At 40.2% G+C, this 16219-nt stretch overlaps 1 protein-coding gene across 1 annotated transcript in view; it reads left to right on the forward strand.

The window, feature by feature from the left end:
- Positions 1-14350, forward strand: part of RAB32 (RAB32, member RAS oncogene family) — a 47865-nt gene extending 33515 nt beyond the window's left edge. The window contains exons 2-3 of the mRNA XM_005280421.4: positions 8276-8553; positions 12517-14350. Of these exons, the coding sequence (XP_005280478.1) occupies positions 8276-8553; positions 12517-12666 (428 nt within the window). The 3' untranslated portion in view covers positions 12667-14350. The remainder of the gene's footprint in view (positions 1-8275; positions 8554-12516) is intronic.
- The last annotated feature ends 1869 nt before the right edge of the window (positions 14351-16219 follow it).

Below are 16219 nucleotides of genomic sequence, written 5' to 3' on the forward strand. Positions count from 1 at the left end.
CAAGGTCATTCTTGGCAGTATCATTGGTGCCCACGTGGAGAAGCAGGAAGGGGTAGCGATCCGAGGGCTTGATGAGTCTCGGCAGTCTCTCCGTCACATCGTGTATCCTAGCTCCTGGCAAGCAGCAGACCTCTCGGTTTTCCCGGTCAGGGCGGCAGATAGATGACTCAGTCCCCCTGAGGAGGGAGTCCCCGACCACCACCACCCTCCTCCTCCTCTTGGGAGTGGTGGTCGTGGAACCCCCATCCCTAGGACAGTGCATCTTTTGCCTTCCAATCGGTGGAGTCTCCTTCTGCTCCCTTCCCTCAGATGGGCCATCTAGTCCACTCTCCGCATTAGCGCCTGTAGAGAGAACATGGAAACGATTCCTCACCTGTATCTCCATTGCTGGTGCATGGACGCTCCTCTTTCTTCTTCTGGAGGTCACATGCTGCCAAACCTCCTCACAAACCTTCTGTCCCTGCTGCGCCTGCTCTGAATCTTCAGAACATTGTGGCCGTAGAAGCATCTCCTGACGTCTGTCCAGGAAATCTTCATTTTCCCTTATGCAACGCAGAGTCGATACTTGTTTCTCCAGACCTCGAACCTTCTCCTCCAATATGGAGACCAGCTTGCACTTTGTGCAGACAAAGTCGCTTCTGTCCTGCGGAAGAAAGACAAACATGGCACAACCTGTGCAGGTTACAACAGCTGATCGCTCACCTTCCATATCTCCGTCCTCTTAAGAACTTGCTCAACTGTTGCAGGAACTACTCGGAGAAACCTGCAGATGAAAGCCTCAGTGAGCTCTCCCCACGCGAACTCCCAGGCAAACTCCCGCTGTTAGCCTCTGCTGTTCGCCGCTCAGCTGGTTCGCTGCTGACTGCCCTTATATACCAGTCAGGCCCACTCAAGGCCCAGCTGGAACAAAGCACTCCCAATTCACACTTTTCAAACAAACAAACAAGCAAGCAATCAAGCACACGGTCAAACTGACCAACTGTCCCAGCAGCAGACACTCAGATACTCACCAACATAGGTGAGCTTTATGCATAATTAGATTTCAGATCACATTATTTCTTTAAAAGATGCAGATAAGTGAAATCAAATTCCTGCTGGCTTCTATTTTAAATCCTATAACTCTGGCATAAACTTTTTAGCTAACACTTTACCCACAATCGCAAACTGTGAAGAATTCATTATTAAATTCTGATCTTTGGTTGTTCTAATGATTTAAATATAAATAAGTTTGCATTACTCATTTTCATAACACACACACACACACACACACACACACACACACACACGTTTAGCCTTTTTCACCAGAGGGACTTTGTGCACTTATTTTCAATGGGGGATGGTGTCTTGAATTTCACAAACTTATGAAATTTAAGGAATAGTCTTTTAGTCTCCTGCTTCACAGCACCTACAGCATTAAAGCTCTACCCAACAGTCTAGATCAAGAGGTACATAGATATACTAAGTTAGTCAAACTTGTTCTGTATTCCCATAGAATGTAGTGCTGTGAACTGTAACAGCAAAGCAGCTTATCTAGGATTGATCAAGCTTGCTCTGACTACAAGTTGTTGAAGTGCAACTTGGTCTGCCAACATTCTCTGTGTGAAATATTTCTGGACCAACTATACATCACTGCATAGTGATTCTTTCTAGTTGTTTGCTGCTTAAAAGCTAATGACCACCTACTACAGATGCCATGTTTTTTTTAACCCAATAGTTAGATACCAGAATGAGATTTATCCACTACTAAAAAGTCAGCATCTACTAACTTACCCTTAGCAAAACATGTTGGTACCTTGTATACGTCAGTTAAGGTGACAGTTGACAGTCAAACTACTAGTTTAAACAATTTTTTCCATTCTATATGGAACATTTCTCTTTACAGATATTGGCTATTTTCTGTATATCACTTCAAAGTCTTATTTCAAATTCCTCACATTTTAATGTTAGCAAAACAAAGCTTAGCAAGTACATATCTTAGGTTTATACAGCCAAACATTGCCTATAACAAAGGGTTGCATTAATTTAAAAAAAAAAAGGGTGTTATGTAGAATAGTGTAAGCTAGTGGAGTAACCTTGCTTCTACTTAACCTATTATCACAATAAGATTCTCGATGCATTTTCTGTTTCAAGTTTGTCATCTAAAGTGGTGAGATGGCCCTAACCCAGTATTCTCAGACACTGTAATAAGTAAGAAATGTAGCACTTATCTAGCATTGTCAGGTTACAATACTCTGGCAATGTCAAATCTTGCTGAAACAAATCACTTGGGACTTGTAAAAAAAAATATTTGTATTGATTTAAGAGGCTAAATCTTCCTAGGCAAAGGTATTTTAATGCAGAACTGAAATATGAACCTACAGAAATGTATTGTATTCACTCTTTCCTAGGAGTGTTGCATACTTACCCTAACATCTGATAATGAAGCAACAATTTGACTTAAATCAGCCTTGAAGGTGCTGGAACTATCAGATTTGCAAACCAAGTTCAGAAGTGCAGAACTGCTTAAAATTCAGCTTTAGTACATCTTATGGTAGCCTACTAGTGCTAGTAAAGAACTCTTGGTTAATAGATGCAACAGATACTGATATGAGCAAAATGGCAGTCTCTTAAAATATTAAGTTTTCTGGCAATAGCAATTTGCAAAATATTGTTCATCAAGCCAAGTAATAGAAGATGATAAAGAACCAACTAGAATGGAGGCTTAATGAGTTCACAAGCTGTTTGCAACATGTACCCTTTTTTACTGAAGCACATGGCACCTTTTAAGTGTGCTAGAAAATAATTCTTTGGAAGGTGAGATTTATTACATAGCTTATTCAGTTTTAGGGGTCATTAGCTTCCTATTCATTTTTAGGAGATACTGGTTAAGTTCTAGCAATACCTCCTTTTAAAATTCTCTTTGCTGAGGGGGTCTTGCTCACTTTGCTTTCCTCACTGATTACAAATTAGTGTTGCTACACTTGTTCTGTATTCAGTACAGGAAGGCTAAACACTTCCCTGGTTTACCAGTAACCTCCCCATCTCTCTCCCCACTCAGTCCTCTTCTTGGAAATGCCCTACATCTTGCTTGACTGTCTTGCCTGAGGCTATTTGAGGTTGGGATTATGTGATGACTGTGTATTTTGAGACTCCCACTTCCTTCCTTCCATCGTGCTCAAAGATCCTGCTTCTATTTCTGATGTAACATCTGAAGAGGAGCAAGTCAATAGCCGTGATTCTTAATATAGCAAAAGTATCAAACTGTCCTCCCCTCTTATCGGTTTGCACTGCTCCCAAATAAGGGAATACACCTGTACTGTATTTTTGTACTGCTAGTATTGGCTCTCAAAGTGAGAGGAAGATGTTTAACTGAATTCTGCTGCTCTAATCACCTGTTCATTACAAACACCATCTTCACCAACATCCTAGATGCTGCACATGTGGAGGTCACCTGATAGTATGACACAACCAAATTGACTCTAATACAGCAATTCTGGAGATGGAATGTCCAATGAACAAAGATTTCCCTTAGTGCATGTAATCAAGTGGGTCAGACAATAAACTGTTAGCTTCAAACATAATTAAAACTTAGGATGTTTGATAAGTCCACTGAGTTTAGACTTATATAATTTTCATTGATTCTGGATAACTTCTGTCCAGAACGGGTTTGAAGGATCAGCACGGGTGAAAACAACCCCAATGAATTTTGGAATAGAACAAAAACTATTATGCTATTATATGCCAAAGCACATATTCCAAGAAGTCAGTGTTTGACCATGCCCTGGTTAACTGAGAAGGTGTTTGAGCTGGTGGAAAAATAAGAGTGGCCTGGAAATGGAAGAACATAGGAGGGGAATACAAGGAACTGAGCAGACAGATTCAAAGTTACATTAGACAAGCAAAGTGAATTACAAGGGCAAAATGTATGGAACTTAAGAATTATAAAGAGTAATAATATAAAATGCACATTCGCTGGTCAGACCTTTTACCAAAAGGTTTTCCCCTCTATCAAACAGAATGATAGCGTGATGGCAGAGTTCTCACTGAGGGTGATAGTAAACACAAGTGGAGAAACTACTGTAACAATCTGTATGTCTCATCACAGCCAGTCATCACACAGGATGATGAGAATGTTCCAGCTCTGTACTATCAGTCCTGTGAGCAGAAATGTTTCATGTTTGAAAATGAAGCCTGGGAAAGCACCAGGGCTAAATGTGCCTGCAGAATTGTTCAGTGATTGGCAAATACAGTACGTACTTTGGAAAACTTGCAAGTCCTACATTGTTGCTAGGAGACTGGCAGAAGAGAATCTTTCTGTCCTTACCAAAGAAGGGAGACCTAACAGTTCAGTAACTATTGTACCATCTCGCTGATATAGCACATGAGCAAACTTCTGCTCTATGTGATCTAGGATTGTGTGGGGGCGGGAGGGAAAGAGAAGACGAGCCACTATCACAACAAGCTGGTTTCAGTGTGGGCCAAGGGACATGACATAATTGCAAATATCCATCACATGATTTGCAAAATGCAGAGTGTATTCTCACACTGATCATGTGCTTCATTGACTAATCAAAGTGTTTGATACTGTTCTCCATGACTGTCTTTAGACCATATTGATGGTCATGGGGATTCCAGAGCATCTCATTGAACTCCTTGCAAATCTCCACCAACAGACCACGGTACAGACAACAATAGATACACCCTGACAGTGAGTGATTTCCCGCCCCCCCCCCCACTGGGTGAGACAAGGATGTATTTTTGTCCCCGATCCTCTCTAATATATGCACAGAATGTATTATGAACTCTTGGAAGGTTTGGCAAAGTGGAAGGAGCTGGGATTTCTACTAGTGGACACCTCAACTCACCTCAGATCTGTTAATGACACAACACTTTCTGCCACAACCCAGTGATGCAGTGCAACAATGTCCGTATGTAAAAACCAGTGAGGAATATGAAATCTTCCTGAATGCAATTGAAAACTGCTAATAAATAGGATGTAAGATGACATGATTAACAGACAAGCTGTGGAGGCAGTAAATTATCTGGGATCACTTATCTCCAACCAAGGACCCATTGCAGGAAAATTGAAAAGACTGGAATGGCTCACTCAGCTATGGCCTCACTTAAAGTATTGGGGGGGGGAGGAGGAAGGCATCTTGAAATGTATGAAGGGGCAACTGGTGTGACACTTTTTGGCATATGGATGTGAATATAGGAAAGTTAATGCTGACAAGAAAACTGAAACTCTTTAAATACTGGTAAAGGCTCTTGCGTATTTCCTGGATGGGGGAAGACTAGTGCCTACTTTAGAAATATTATTGAAGAGAAGCAGACTCTGGTGTCAGAAAGCAGATGCAAACTTGCATACTTGTCTCACATTAGACATAGAGATGAAAGTAACCTTGAGAGTCGTTATGGAAGGAATGGTGAAGGGTGGTCATAGCAGGGGATGACCAGCCAGGGAAATGGGTGGATTCAGTGCAATAAGTCACTGAAAGGTCAGCTACTGAGCATTCAAAGTTTGAGATCATGAAGGCTTCAGAAAATTCTGCTGTCACAGATATTCAGACATAAATAAGTGGATTTACTTAGTATGTTAAACTGTACAAGCTTGATAAGATGCTTATTTTATTCCTCTTAAAACACTTCACCCTCCAATCAGATGGTTCTGGGGGAGGGGGGGGGGAACACTACTCCATCAGTTATTGCTGACTCCAGATTCTAAAAGGTTCATTCCTAACATATCTCAGATTACATTTAAGAACTGATATTACTAAAATAAGGATACTGGTCTAGAAGGACTTGTTGCTGAGTTAAACTGTTTTAGTTCCTTTCCTACCTAGCGAGTTGTGCAGTACTGCTAATATTTGTTTACCTCTGCTGGGAAGTGCATATTGTAGTCAGCTAAACAGTCTCCTTTACCCAAAAAGTTAGGGCAGAGATTTGCTTGTTGAGCACTTACAAATATGTAGCCGAGATGACAATAGCGTAGTTGCTATTTAACTACCTCTTATATTAGAAGACCTTGCATTAAGCAAATCCTTTATGTTCCAAAGGATTACCATGATGATGGGCATGGTATAAAATATCGGTGGAAGGTGTCTTCCCCCTGCCTCCCCTTCCTAGTTGAATTTCCTAACCTCACTTTGATATTCAAGTATGGTAATACAGATTTTGTATGTATGCCCAACTTTCTTATGGATATTCTAGCATTTTGTAATGCACCATACACTGAAACATGGCTCTTGGCCAGACTATTATGATCATGCTTCTAGGCTTCATGCTTTTTCACACAGCAGTTAAAGTAAAAAAAAAAAATATATGAACTTGGCTTCAGTCTAAACACATACAAGTATATTCATAAAATAAATGTTTCTGCTTAACAGTTTTTAACTTCCGTAGTGATTTTTAAGGAGAGCAGTCCTCAGTATTTTAGAGATGCAGTAGTGACAACAGCTAGCACAGGGGTAGGCAACCTATAGCACGCCAAAAGCTGCACGCAAGCTGATTTTCAGTGGCACTCACACTGTCTGGGTCCTGGCCACCGGTCCAGGGGGCTCTGCATTTTAATTTAATTTTAAAATGTTTAAGAAGCATCATTTAAAAGCTTATTTACTTTACATACAATAGTTTAGTGTTATATTATAGACTTATAGAAAGAGACCTTCTAAAAAATGTTAATGTAATACTGCACACGAAACCTTAAATCAGAGTGAATAAATGAAGCCTCGGCACACCACTTCTGAAAGGTTGCCGACCCCTGAGCTAGCATAACTGGCTTTCACTATGCCCAGATTTTAAGTCTGAATAGATTCTATTCTCCTGTCTCTAACTCTCAAAAAGAGGCTTACATTTTTTATAATTTGGTGTGGTTCCTTGCTCAACTCTCTGAAGTAGTTAATTGTTAGAAGGCATTCCAGAGATGAGTTTGAAAAGGCTTAACCTTAAATTAAAAATGGGTTCATTGTAGTAACATGCCTCTTGAGTACTTGTTTCCTTCTGGGAGAGGGATGGGTAATGTTTGTTACATACACTTATCCTCCAACTCTGATTCCCTAAGAAGAACTGGAGACTTCTACTGTTACTACATGGTATGTCAATTCTCAACATAACTGAACCTCTGACCCTTTCATGGCCTCCTTGAGGGCACCCCGATTAGGTGATGGCCCAAGACCTTTCTCAGAGCAGGATTAGGTTGGGGTTTGGGCTGCAATTAACTGAGTAAGTGCTGAACTGAAGTGAGACTTACAGTCCAGGGCAGTGACAGCCAACTTTCATAAAGCAAAGTATCTATCCAGAACAAAAGCATGAGAGAACATCGTCATAAACCACTTATATGGAGGTCTTAACTTGTCAAGCAGTCAATCATTTATCTTTGAAATGGAGACCTTGGCAGGTGTCGCAGTACTTCTGGCCCTTTCTGCAGGTTCTGTCACTCTTGGTCATAGCGTCATGTCGGGTCTTCGACTGAGCAAGTGTCCCTTGCTCAGGCTGGTGAATTACAGTTCCTTGATCTGGTTAAAGGTGACCAAACTGGTATGTATAAGTTCCTCCAGGACTGAGGCATCACCAGACTGCTTTCCAGTCTAAGGATTTGTATTCATTACTCCAGTGACTTTAATTCCTGTTGGAAATTCCTGTACCTCCTCTGTGGAGCTAGAATAGAACTTCTAGCTCTTACAGATCTATATAGCATTCATAAAGATGATAAAGTATTCTCAAAGATACTATGCGTCCCCATAACATCTGTCATGGTATGCACTGTTGAACTAACTGTTAAATTTAAGCACTCTGTAGATCCACTGTGGGCTCTCTGAAATCTGTTGTTCAACTATAGGGTCTAACACTTTAGAAATCATAGGAAATGATTTGAAACGTGTTGGTATAGGTCTAGCAAGCCAGTGACCCTTCAGAGGTCATTGCTTTTTTCCTAGGAAACACTATCAATGTGCTATCCTCCAAAGAGGAGTTAAGAAAAACCACTACCACTGACTATTGACAAATGGTTGATATGAAGCAGTCATCAACTTATAACAGTTATACCATACTCTGATATGCATTGCATATCTATGCAATGGTCTTTGTATGCTGATTGAACACAACAAGGGGACTTGTTTTTTCCAGTTTACCTGAATAACAAACTCTAATTTTGTACTTAATCCTAGAGTCAGATGTATCAATCTGACAAACCTGGTTTTAAAAATTGTTTTATCTACCTAGGATAACTTCAGTTTATATTCATAGCTTTTGCTGATTTAAAAACAAATGTAAAGTTGTTGCTCTGTTTGTCTTTCAGGCCAGGAACGTTTTGGTAACATGACAAGAGTGTACTATAAGGAGGCAGTTGGTGCTCTTGTGGTCTTTGATGTCACAAGAGGCTCCACTTTTGAAGCTGTTTCCAAGTGGAAACACGATTTGGACAGTAAAGTGCTACTTCCAAATGGCAGCCCCATTCCTGCAGTTCTCCTTGCAAACAAGTGTGACCAGAAAAAAGACGGCAGCCAGAATCCCACTCAAATGGACCAGTTCTGCAGAGAAGGTGGCTTTATTGGGTGGTTTGAAACATCTGCCAAGGTGAGCATTCCTGAAAAATAAGGATGGTCTTGTAAAAGTGATGTTAAGCTAGTAATTTGCACTGGCTAATCAGTGATCCTGTAGGCAGGCTCTACTTACCAATATCTCAGCTGATTGTTCCTTTTTGTGGGACTAATTACCTTGTCCTCTTTTGCCCAGTTTCTCTTCCTGATGTGAGTTTGTGCCATACTCTGAGCTGCTCATGTGCCTGTTCATTGTGGAAGGTAGGGTGTGTCAGAACCCAAAATTAAAATCCTGGGGAAGGGAAACTTTTTTAAAACCAGGTCTTCTGAGTCGCTGCTTTAGTTAAACTACTGGTAGTCATGTGTCTCTTGTTAAAGAATTATGTACAACTGGTACAGTAGATTTTATTCTGTTTGTTCCTTGACTTATCTGATTCGAATAGCTATTTGTAGCAACAAATTATTATTCCGGATCTGTGTAGCTACATATGGGATGTGATTAAACTGGTAAACTAACTGCACAAAATGGCAAAACTGAATCTGAAGAGTTGGAAGAAAAAGCTTCTCAGTCAGTTCCCAAGATAAGCAAAGGGTTCTTGCCAAGTCTTTAAATGGTTAATGTTTTATTCTAATAATGAATTCTAGCCATCCTTTCATGTAATCTGTCTAGCATAGAGGTGTGGCTTTTGTTTTCTTTGCATAACAGCCCATCACATAGCACTTGAGTGCTTTCCACAGTTTTGCAGTAGTGAATTCCCTAAGGGAATTCATAGAATCTCCCTTAATCCAGTTTTTCATATTAGGAATTAACTCATTGAGTCTGAATTCTGAAGACTATTGTCCTACTTGATCCTTTGATTATACTGCACTAAACCACAAGGCCCCTTTGCTCCCCTCCATTTAGTTGCCCACTTCCCCTTCAACTGTCTCTGAGATGAGTCAGCATAGGAAAATAGACATAAATCTGAGATGGCTGTTCCAGGCAGCCAGCATGTGAAAAGAGAAGTGAAAAATGGGGGAAGAGAAGGCCTCTGAGAAGAGACTGGGTAGAGGAGGAAGGGTACACCTTAAGTAAGAGCAGAGAGGGAGAGCTTTCTCACTTAAGAGGAGATGATTGCATTAAGCAAACCCAGTGGAAGGAGGTGGGAAGAGGCCAGGAAAGAAGTTACAATAGTTTAGGCAAGATAGTACATGCCTTGTATAACATTAACAGACTTTGATAACGCAAGAATGCTGCCTGTCAGTTTGTTGCTCCGGGAAACTTGCATTGCTGGTGTAATGATGAATGCCCTGCTTCTTGTCTTAGAATAAACAGAAGCTTTGTAGCTGGAAATTCCATTATGGGTAACTTTTGTGTTCTCTAACTTTTTTTAAAATCTATCTGGATATAGTACCTTTTTAATCCATAAATTGCAGTTGCTACCCAAGCTGAGTTGAAGGTTCAGTGTCTCTTACAGCAGTGCAGCAGCTGCACTTCTTTTGATGCTGTAAGTACAGCACATTAGATTTTCTTGTCAGAGAAACAGAATCAAAAATTCCCATCTCAGAAAGCAAGTTGAGAACTGACTTGTTCCCAAATACATTTGTATTTAAGGTTCTGAGATGGGCTACAGTTAAAACTATTTTAGAAAGCATTTTGAGTGGTCTTTGGGTCTCTTTAATCATAGTTCCTTTGTGCACTCAAAATGAAAAAAAAATGGCAAATAATAAAAAACCTTCAGAAGTGGGGATATTTTTTTGATAGCCACATGTACATCTTGAGGGTATCTAGGTCAATCTAGTAAAAGGGGAATTTCATGTTTGTCCCTATCCCCAGGCAGTGCCTATTTATCCTTGTACATTGTTAATCCCACAGCCCCAGAACATAGTTTCTTGTGACCAGTAACAACCAAATGCATTCTGTGCAAGTGTATGGGCTCATGTTGGTGCACTGACTAGCAAATTACATCCTCATGTTGCTGTGGGAGCCGCTGCAACTTGCCTTCAGGGGAACTGTGCCAGGATAGGATGACTGTAAATGTTAGGGTTCTCCACGGAACATGCTGATTGTACAGATCACACATTGCACTGTCTAGTCTTCTGAATACCTTGACCAAGCTCCTTCATCGATCAGCTAGTGTGGTTTACTTTGGCCCAGGTGGCCGGTGCAGACTCAATCAGCAGGGGGAAAGTTTTACAATTACCTTGCACCATTGTAGCCCCTTTAGGCAGGCTTCCTTGCCCTGGGAGTCCAGCAGCCTGGGCGTCACCTGCAGAAGCTTTCATAATACAGGACTGAGATCTTCAGTTTTCTTGGTTAACAGTAACAAAGCCTTCCCTTATATAAAATATAATTTACTTCTGAGCTTTTATAAAACCCAGCATTCAATGCCTCTGAGCATGCAAGACTGAATATTGTCTTTTTAATGCCATTACTGATGGTCTATAAAACATTGAGGCTACTAGGCAAGGTTTAAAAACAATATGGATAGCCTTGCCATCTACCTATTTATAGCTCAACTTGCAATATTTGCAAGATAAAAGAAATGGCCAAAATAATCCACTCAAGTAAATACCTGGCAGCGTGCACGCTGGTATGACAGAGGGTGTTAGGCTACCAAATGCCTAGGCCACGTATTTTAAAGTTCTGTTGTTGGTTTCCAAATCTCACTTAAGTGGTGAGAGCCATCAGTAAAATCTCTGGCAAGGTAACATTCTAATGCTTCATTTTAGGAAGCTTCTGTTTTAGTCACTTTCTCACTTCAAGTCTTTATTTCCACATTTCCCTCTTCTCCCCTTTCTCCCCCCTTCTCCCCCCCCCAAAAAAAATCTATTATAGCCAAGTGTCAGGATACTAATTTGTATCCCTCAATAATTCATCAATTCAAACTCAGTTTGTTTCATTTTAAATGAAGTGAGGGAAGTCAGTGAAGATTCCTCGCTCAAGCTTGACTATGCCCTGTATCTCGCATATCTTCAAGTTCTAAACACACAACTCAAAGTGAAGAACAGGAGGACTTGTGGCACCTTAGAGACTAACAAATTTATTAGAGCATAAGCTTTCATGGACTACAGCCCACTTCTTCGTATGCATCAGAAGAAGTGGGCTGTAGTCCACGAAAGCTTATGCTCTAATAAATTTGTTAGTCTCTAAGGTGCCACAAGTCCTCCTGTTCTTCTTTTTGCGGATACAGACTAACACGGCTGCTACTCTGAAACAACTCAAAGTATACATGCTTGGCTCCATGGATTTTTATTGTGGCCCACAAAGTACCAAGACAGACTATACTCCTATCTGTCAGATAATTAACCATTGCCCCATCCCAACTTCCCATTGTGGTTTGAAAGTGATTCCCTTGTCAGAATCTGACTCAGTTGTTCACATTGCATTTCAAAGCCCTTCTTACTTTTTTCTCTTCAAAGCAGGAGAGGCAAGGAACTGGATAAGAAAACTTGGCATGCTTTTATTTGGATATTGGTTCTAATTGTAGCTCTTATGTCTGCTTGGACAATTAGATGGGTCTGCTGGGACAGCTCCCTTAAACTGAAATAGGCAATGTCCAAGTCACTGCATCCCCTCTCATCATTTCACTGAGGCAGTAAGTCCTGTTCTCTCTTATCCACCTTCCCTCTACAGATTAGGGGATTTCTGTAGATTCCTATAGATTTTTCTACAATACCCATGTTTCAGAACCAGATCCTCCAAGTAAAGCACTTACCCATCTTCACTGTACACCAAAATGGGCCAGTGTCCTCTTCATCAAATTAGGTGAACCTATCCTTTCTCTATATAAAGAATGTACAGTGAAACTAGATAACCTTTCCCATGCTTTAAAGGACTTGCAGCCTTCACCTTTAGGCAGGAATATTAAGCATTGTGTTCAACTCTACTCAAGCCAAGTCAAGTTACAATTTCCACAAAAGAGATCGTATTTGCCAATCTTTTTAATAGGCAGAGGTGACTATAACCTGTTGGTGAAAAGAACACTGACCTTTTTTTAAACTTTCACAACTTTTTCAGGACAACATCAACATAGATGAAGCTGCTCGATTTCTGGTGGAAAACATCCTTGCCAACTACAAAAGCTTTCCTAATGAAGAGAATGATGTGAACAAACTAAAACTGGACCCAGACCCTTTGAGAGCAGACAGTAAATCACAGTGTTGCTAATGTTACCTTTACTCTTGCATGTAAATGCAACCGAAGGAGCAGCAAGACACTTGTTCCTCAAACCAGACTGCTGCTATGGTGCTGCATTAAGGACAATCCAAGTGTTGGGTTTGGTTATCTTTGAATTGGTGATATTTTTGGGTGTTTACACATTTTTGTTCTTTTTGTATAAAATTGAAAATGTGGTGTTTATCATTCATCCTCCACTAAAAGAGCAGCTGTGTCTAGCAGTTGGTTACCTTCTTCTGACATGAAAACAGAGGGTGGTGTTTACACTCTGTTCTCAAAGGAATACAGACAACATTCAGTATGACGCGTATCAAGGCTAGGCATTAGTTCAGAGGATGAATATTGTGGTGTATTCCAGAACAGTATTCTTGACAGAAGTTGTAGCTGAAATAAGCACTTGCCTCTTTGCCACGAGTGTCCTTATACCCATGACTTCCCACTCCTGCCTGCCTGCCACCTCTCCCACACATACTACTTTGTCCCTGTTGATTACCCCCTAATGTGAGGACCTGTAACTACAGCTCTCCTGGAGCAAGTGGGTCTGTTTTCTTGAACTGGACAGGGATAGCTGAGCAATGGCAGGAGGTCCAATCTTTACTTTGTCACTAAGCCCCAATACAAGGTAAGCATACCACTTGGCAAGTAAGAAGAACAGGAAGTGAAACAAGTGTCCTATGTGACATGGCTACTGCAGTGATATAGATGCTAGCAAGTACATCTCCAGTTATTAGCTGAGAATATTTTACTTCAAATACTCTTAACCAGTTTAAACCTGTAAAATACATTCCAGCACAAATAGCAGGCTTTCCTTAGTGTAATGCACCCAGTTAAAATAAACCTAAGGAAGCATCACCCATGTGCACATATTAAAACTAATGGCCAGAAATAATTCATACACTAACGCTTTGAGATGCTAGCTTTAACTTCATCCAGGAGAGGACTGCCAATAAATAAAAATGTTCTCGTTTTGGTTACCTGTCTTAAACTGTTTTGTGAAACTAGCGTACAGTATGACTAGAGGAGTAATTCAAAATTACTCAGACCTTGGTCTTGGGATACCTTTGATTAGTAGCGCATGGAAAAGAGGGATGCCTCAGATGCATCTTAAATTTATCTTAAGGGTTTTTTTAAATCACTCAGATATAGTTGTTCTGTTACAAAGGCCTTCACTTTTTATAAAAACGCACGTAATTCACCAATGCAAAGTGTCAATGGAAAATGCGTTACCAATTTTTATAACTAAATATTTTGGAATGCTAAAAGTTCAAGTGAGGAAACTCACCTAGCTTGCTTTGCCTCCTGTTAGGAGGCTGGTTATGTGAAGTCTTGACTTCTGCAACTCATGAATATGGTCAGAATTTGTGGGGGCAGGATGGCTGGTGAAAAGGGTTAATTTCTCTAGTGATTGTGGTAATCCTACATTAAATGGAACGCCTGCTTTCTCACAGGCTCCGGATGCTGTTTTTTGCCACGTTGTTTTTGCGTGGTCTGACGTTGTTAAAGTTTAGGTCATAAGCCCTGTCCATGTGTCAAAGTTAGATGCACTGTCTTTCATACTTGCCTATTAAAGTGATAGGAAAGGGTTGTCATAAGTACAAGCTACTTTTTAATGAGATGCATACAGATAAATTCTTTATTTTTAAGCAATAAATAAAACAATTCAGGCACACTGTAATTATTCCTGTGTGAAAGACTCTTGTGTGTGTTTTTGTATTTAATGTTCTTTTGAGAAACTGGAATACATTCTCACTGAAGCCTGCAGACTATTTTCCCCTTTCATTCTGCTCCATTCATTGCCATATTAAACTGCCTCTTGATTTCCTGTTTTATCTTAAGATAAATACTTAAAATTACCATATTTAATATTAACCAAACTTGAAAAGTAAGCTGAAGTAGCTTATACTTAGTTTCTTAAAATTCAAAACATGGCCACCTCTTTGTAGACTGTCTTGCTGAAGAGAAAGTGGTTTTGAAATACTTTCTCCCTTCCCCTCCTGCCATAGTCAACTCAGGGGCAACGCTATTTTCCCAAATGGATTAAAGTTAGTATGTGGGATCTTTTATCCTCTTTTTAGAACACTGGCATGTTCTGTACATTACAAATGTGCCTATAAAACCTGTCTGCTAAGTTTTAGCCATTAAACAGAATATTGGGTGGAGGCATGCCATTTATCATGGCAGTTATCGGCGCATACAAGATCTCTGGCTTTTGTACAGCTATAATTGGAACCAAAGTGCTTTAACTAGTCATCAGACATATACACTGCCCCATTTTTTTGATACTGCTTCAGTAGGCTAATATGTGCAATATCTGAAGATCAGTTAAGCAAAGATGCACAATCTCCTGCTTATGTGGCCTTGTGTATTATCAAGATCACTGAATATATGCAATATTACACTAACTTGGTTCATTAATGGATTGAACCTGTCAAATTAACAAATCTATTCATATAACTGGCACTATTACCTGTTTAAAAGGTCAGTTTAGTTTAATGTAAAAGAAAAAAACAACCCTCAACTAATCGCTTCAGTCTTCAAAATTTCAAGTGAAGAAACAGTCCATGGAAAAGTACAAATGTTTTTCCACTTTTTCATGTGTCAAACTGGTCAGTTTTAAAGTAAAGTAATTTTGCTGTTACATTTCAGAGAATAAATACCTTAATAGTTTAATTTTCAAATAGTAGATTCACCAAAGTGCAATATTGGTTAAGTGAAGTGTAGATACAGCAACACAGTTCTTAAAGTTCTCATGCCAAGATTTCTCATAAGCAGTCCAATGAGTTTAGTTGCTGTTGAAACAGTTGAATTTGCAGGTCACTGTTAAATTTCACACTGCCAAAACTAGGAAACTTACCATAAACCTTAGATGAATGCAACATTGCATTCCTCTACAGTGATCCTTAGTCACTGTTGGCTTGAACTTAAATCCATTTTCTGATGGAGCACTGTTTAAAAGACATTCTTAAATTATCAAAGTCCACACACACACACCTCCAATGGCTTCAAAAGATCTAATTGGTGGGTCCTGTGGACACAGTTTGCTTAACTGTATTCAAATGCATAGTCTTTGTGCATTGGTAAAATTAAGCATATGCATATGTTTTTGCAAGATCGGGGACTTAGCGTAGGTCTATACTTACCGCTGAGTCCAGCGGTAAGCAATCGATCTTCTGGGATCTTTATCGCATCTTGTCTAGACGTGATAAATCGATCCCGGAAGTGCTCACTGTTGACGCCGGTACTCCTGCTCGGCGAGAGGAGTACGCGGCATCAACGGGGGAGCCTGCCTGCCGGGTCTGGACCCGCGGTAAGTTCGAACTAAGGTACTTCAGCTACGTTATTCACGTAGCTGAAGTTGCGTATCTTAGTTCGAAGTGGGGGGGTTAGTGTGGACCAGGCCTTATTTGCTAACAGCTATAGAAAGGAGCTGTAAAAATGATAGTACTAGTGACAGCACTTTATATACAAAGGAAGCTGGGAGGGTGGGGGAAATTTAACTTTTGGTTTTAGTAACTTGAAATACAGAAATTTTGAGACCGCTATG

This window comes from Chrysemys picta, chromosome 3 (genome assembly GCF_011386835.1).
Source record: "Chrysemys picta bellii isolate R12L10 chromosome 3, ASM1138683v2, whole genome shotgun sequence".
Classification (NCBI taxonomy): domain Eukaryota; kingdom Metazoa; phylum Chordata; order Testudines; family Emydidae; genus Chrysemys; species Chrysemys picta.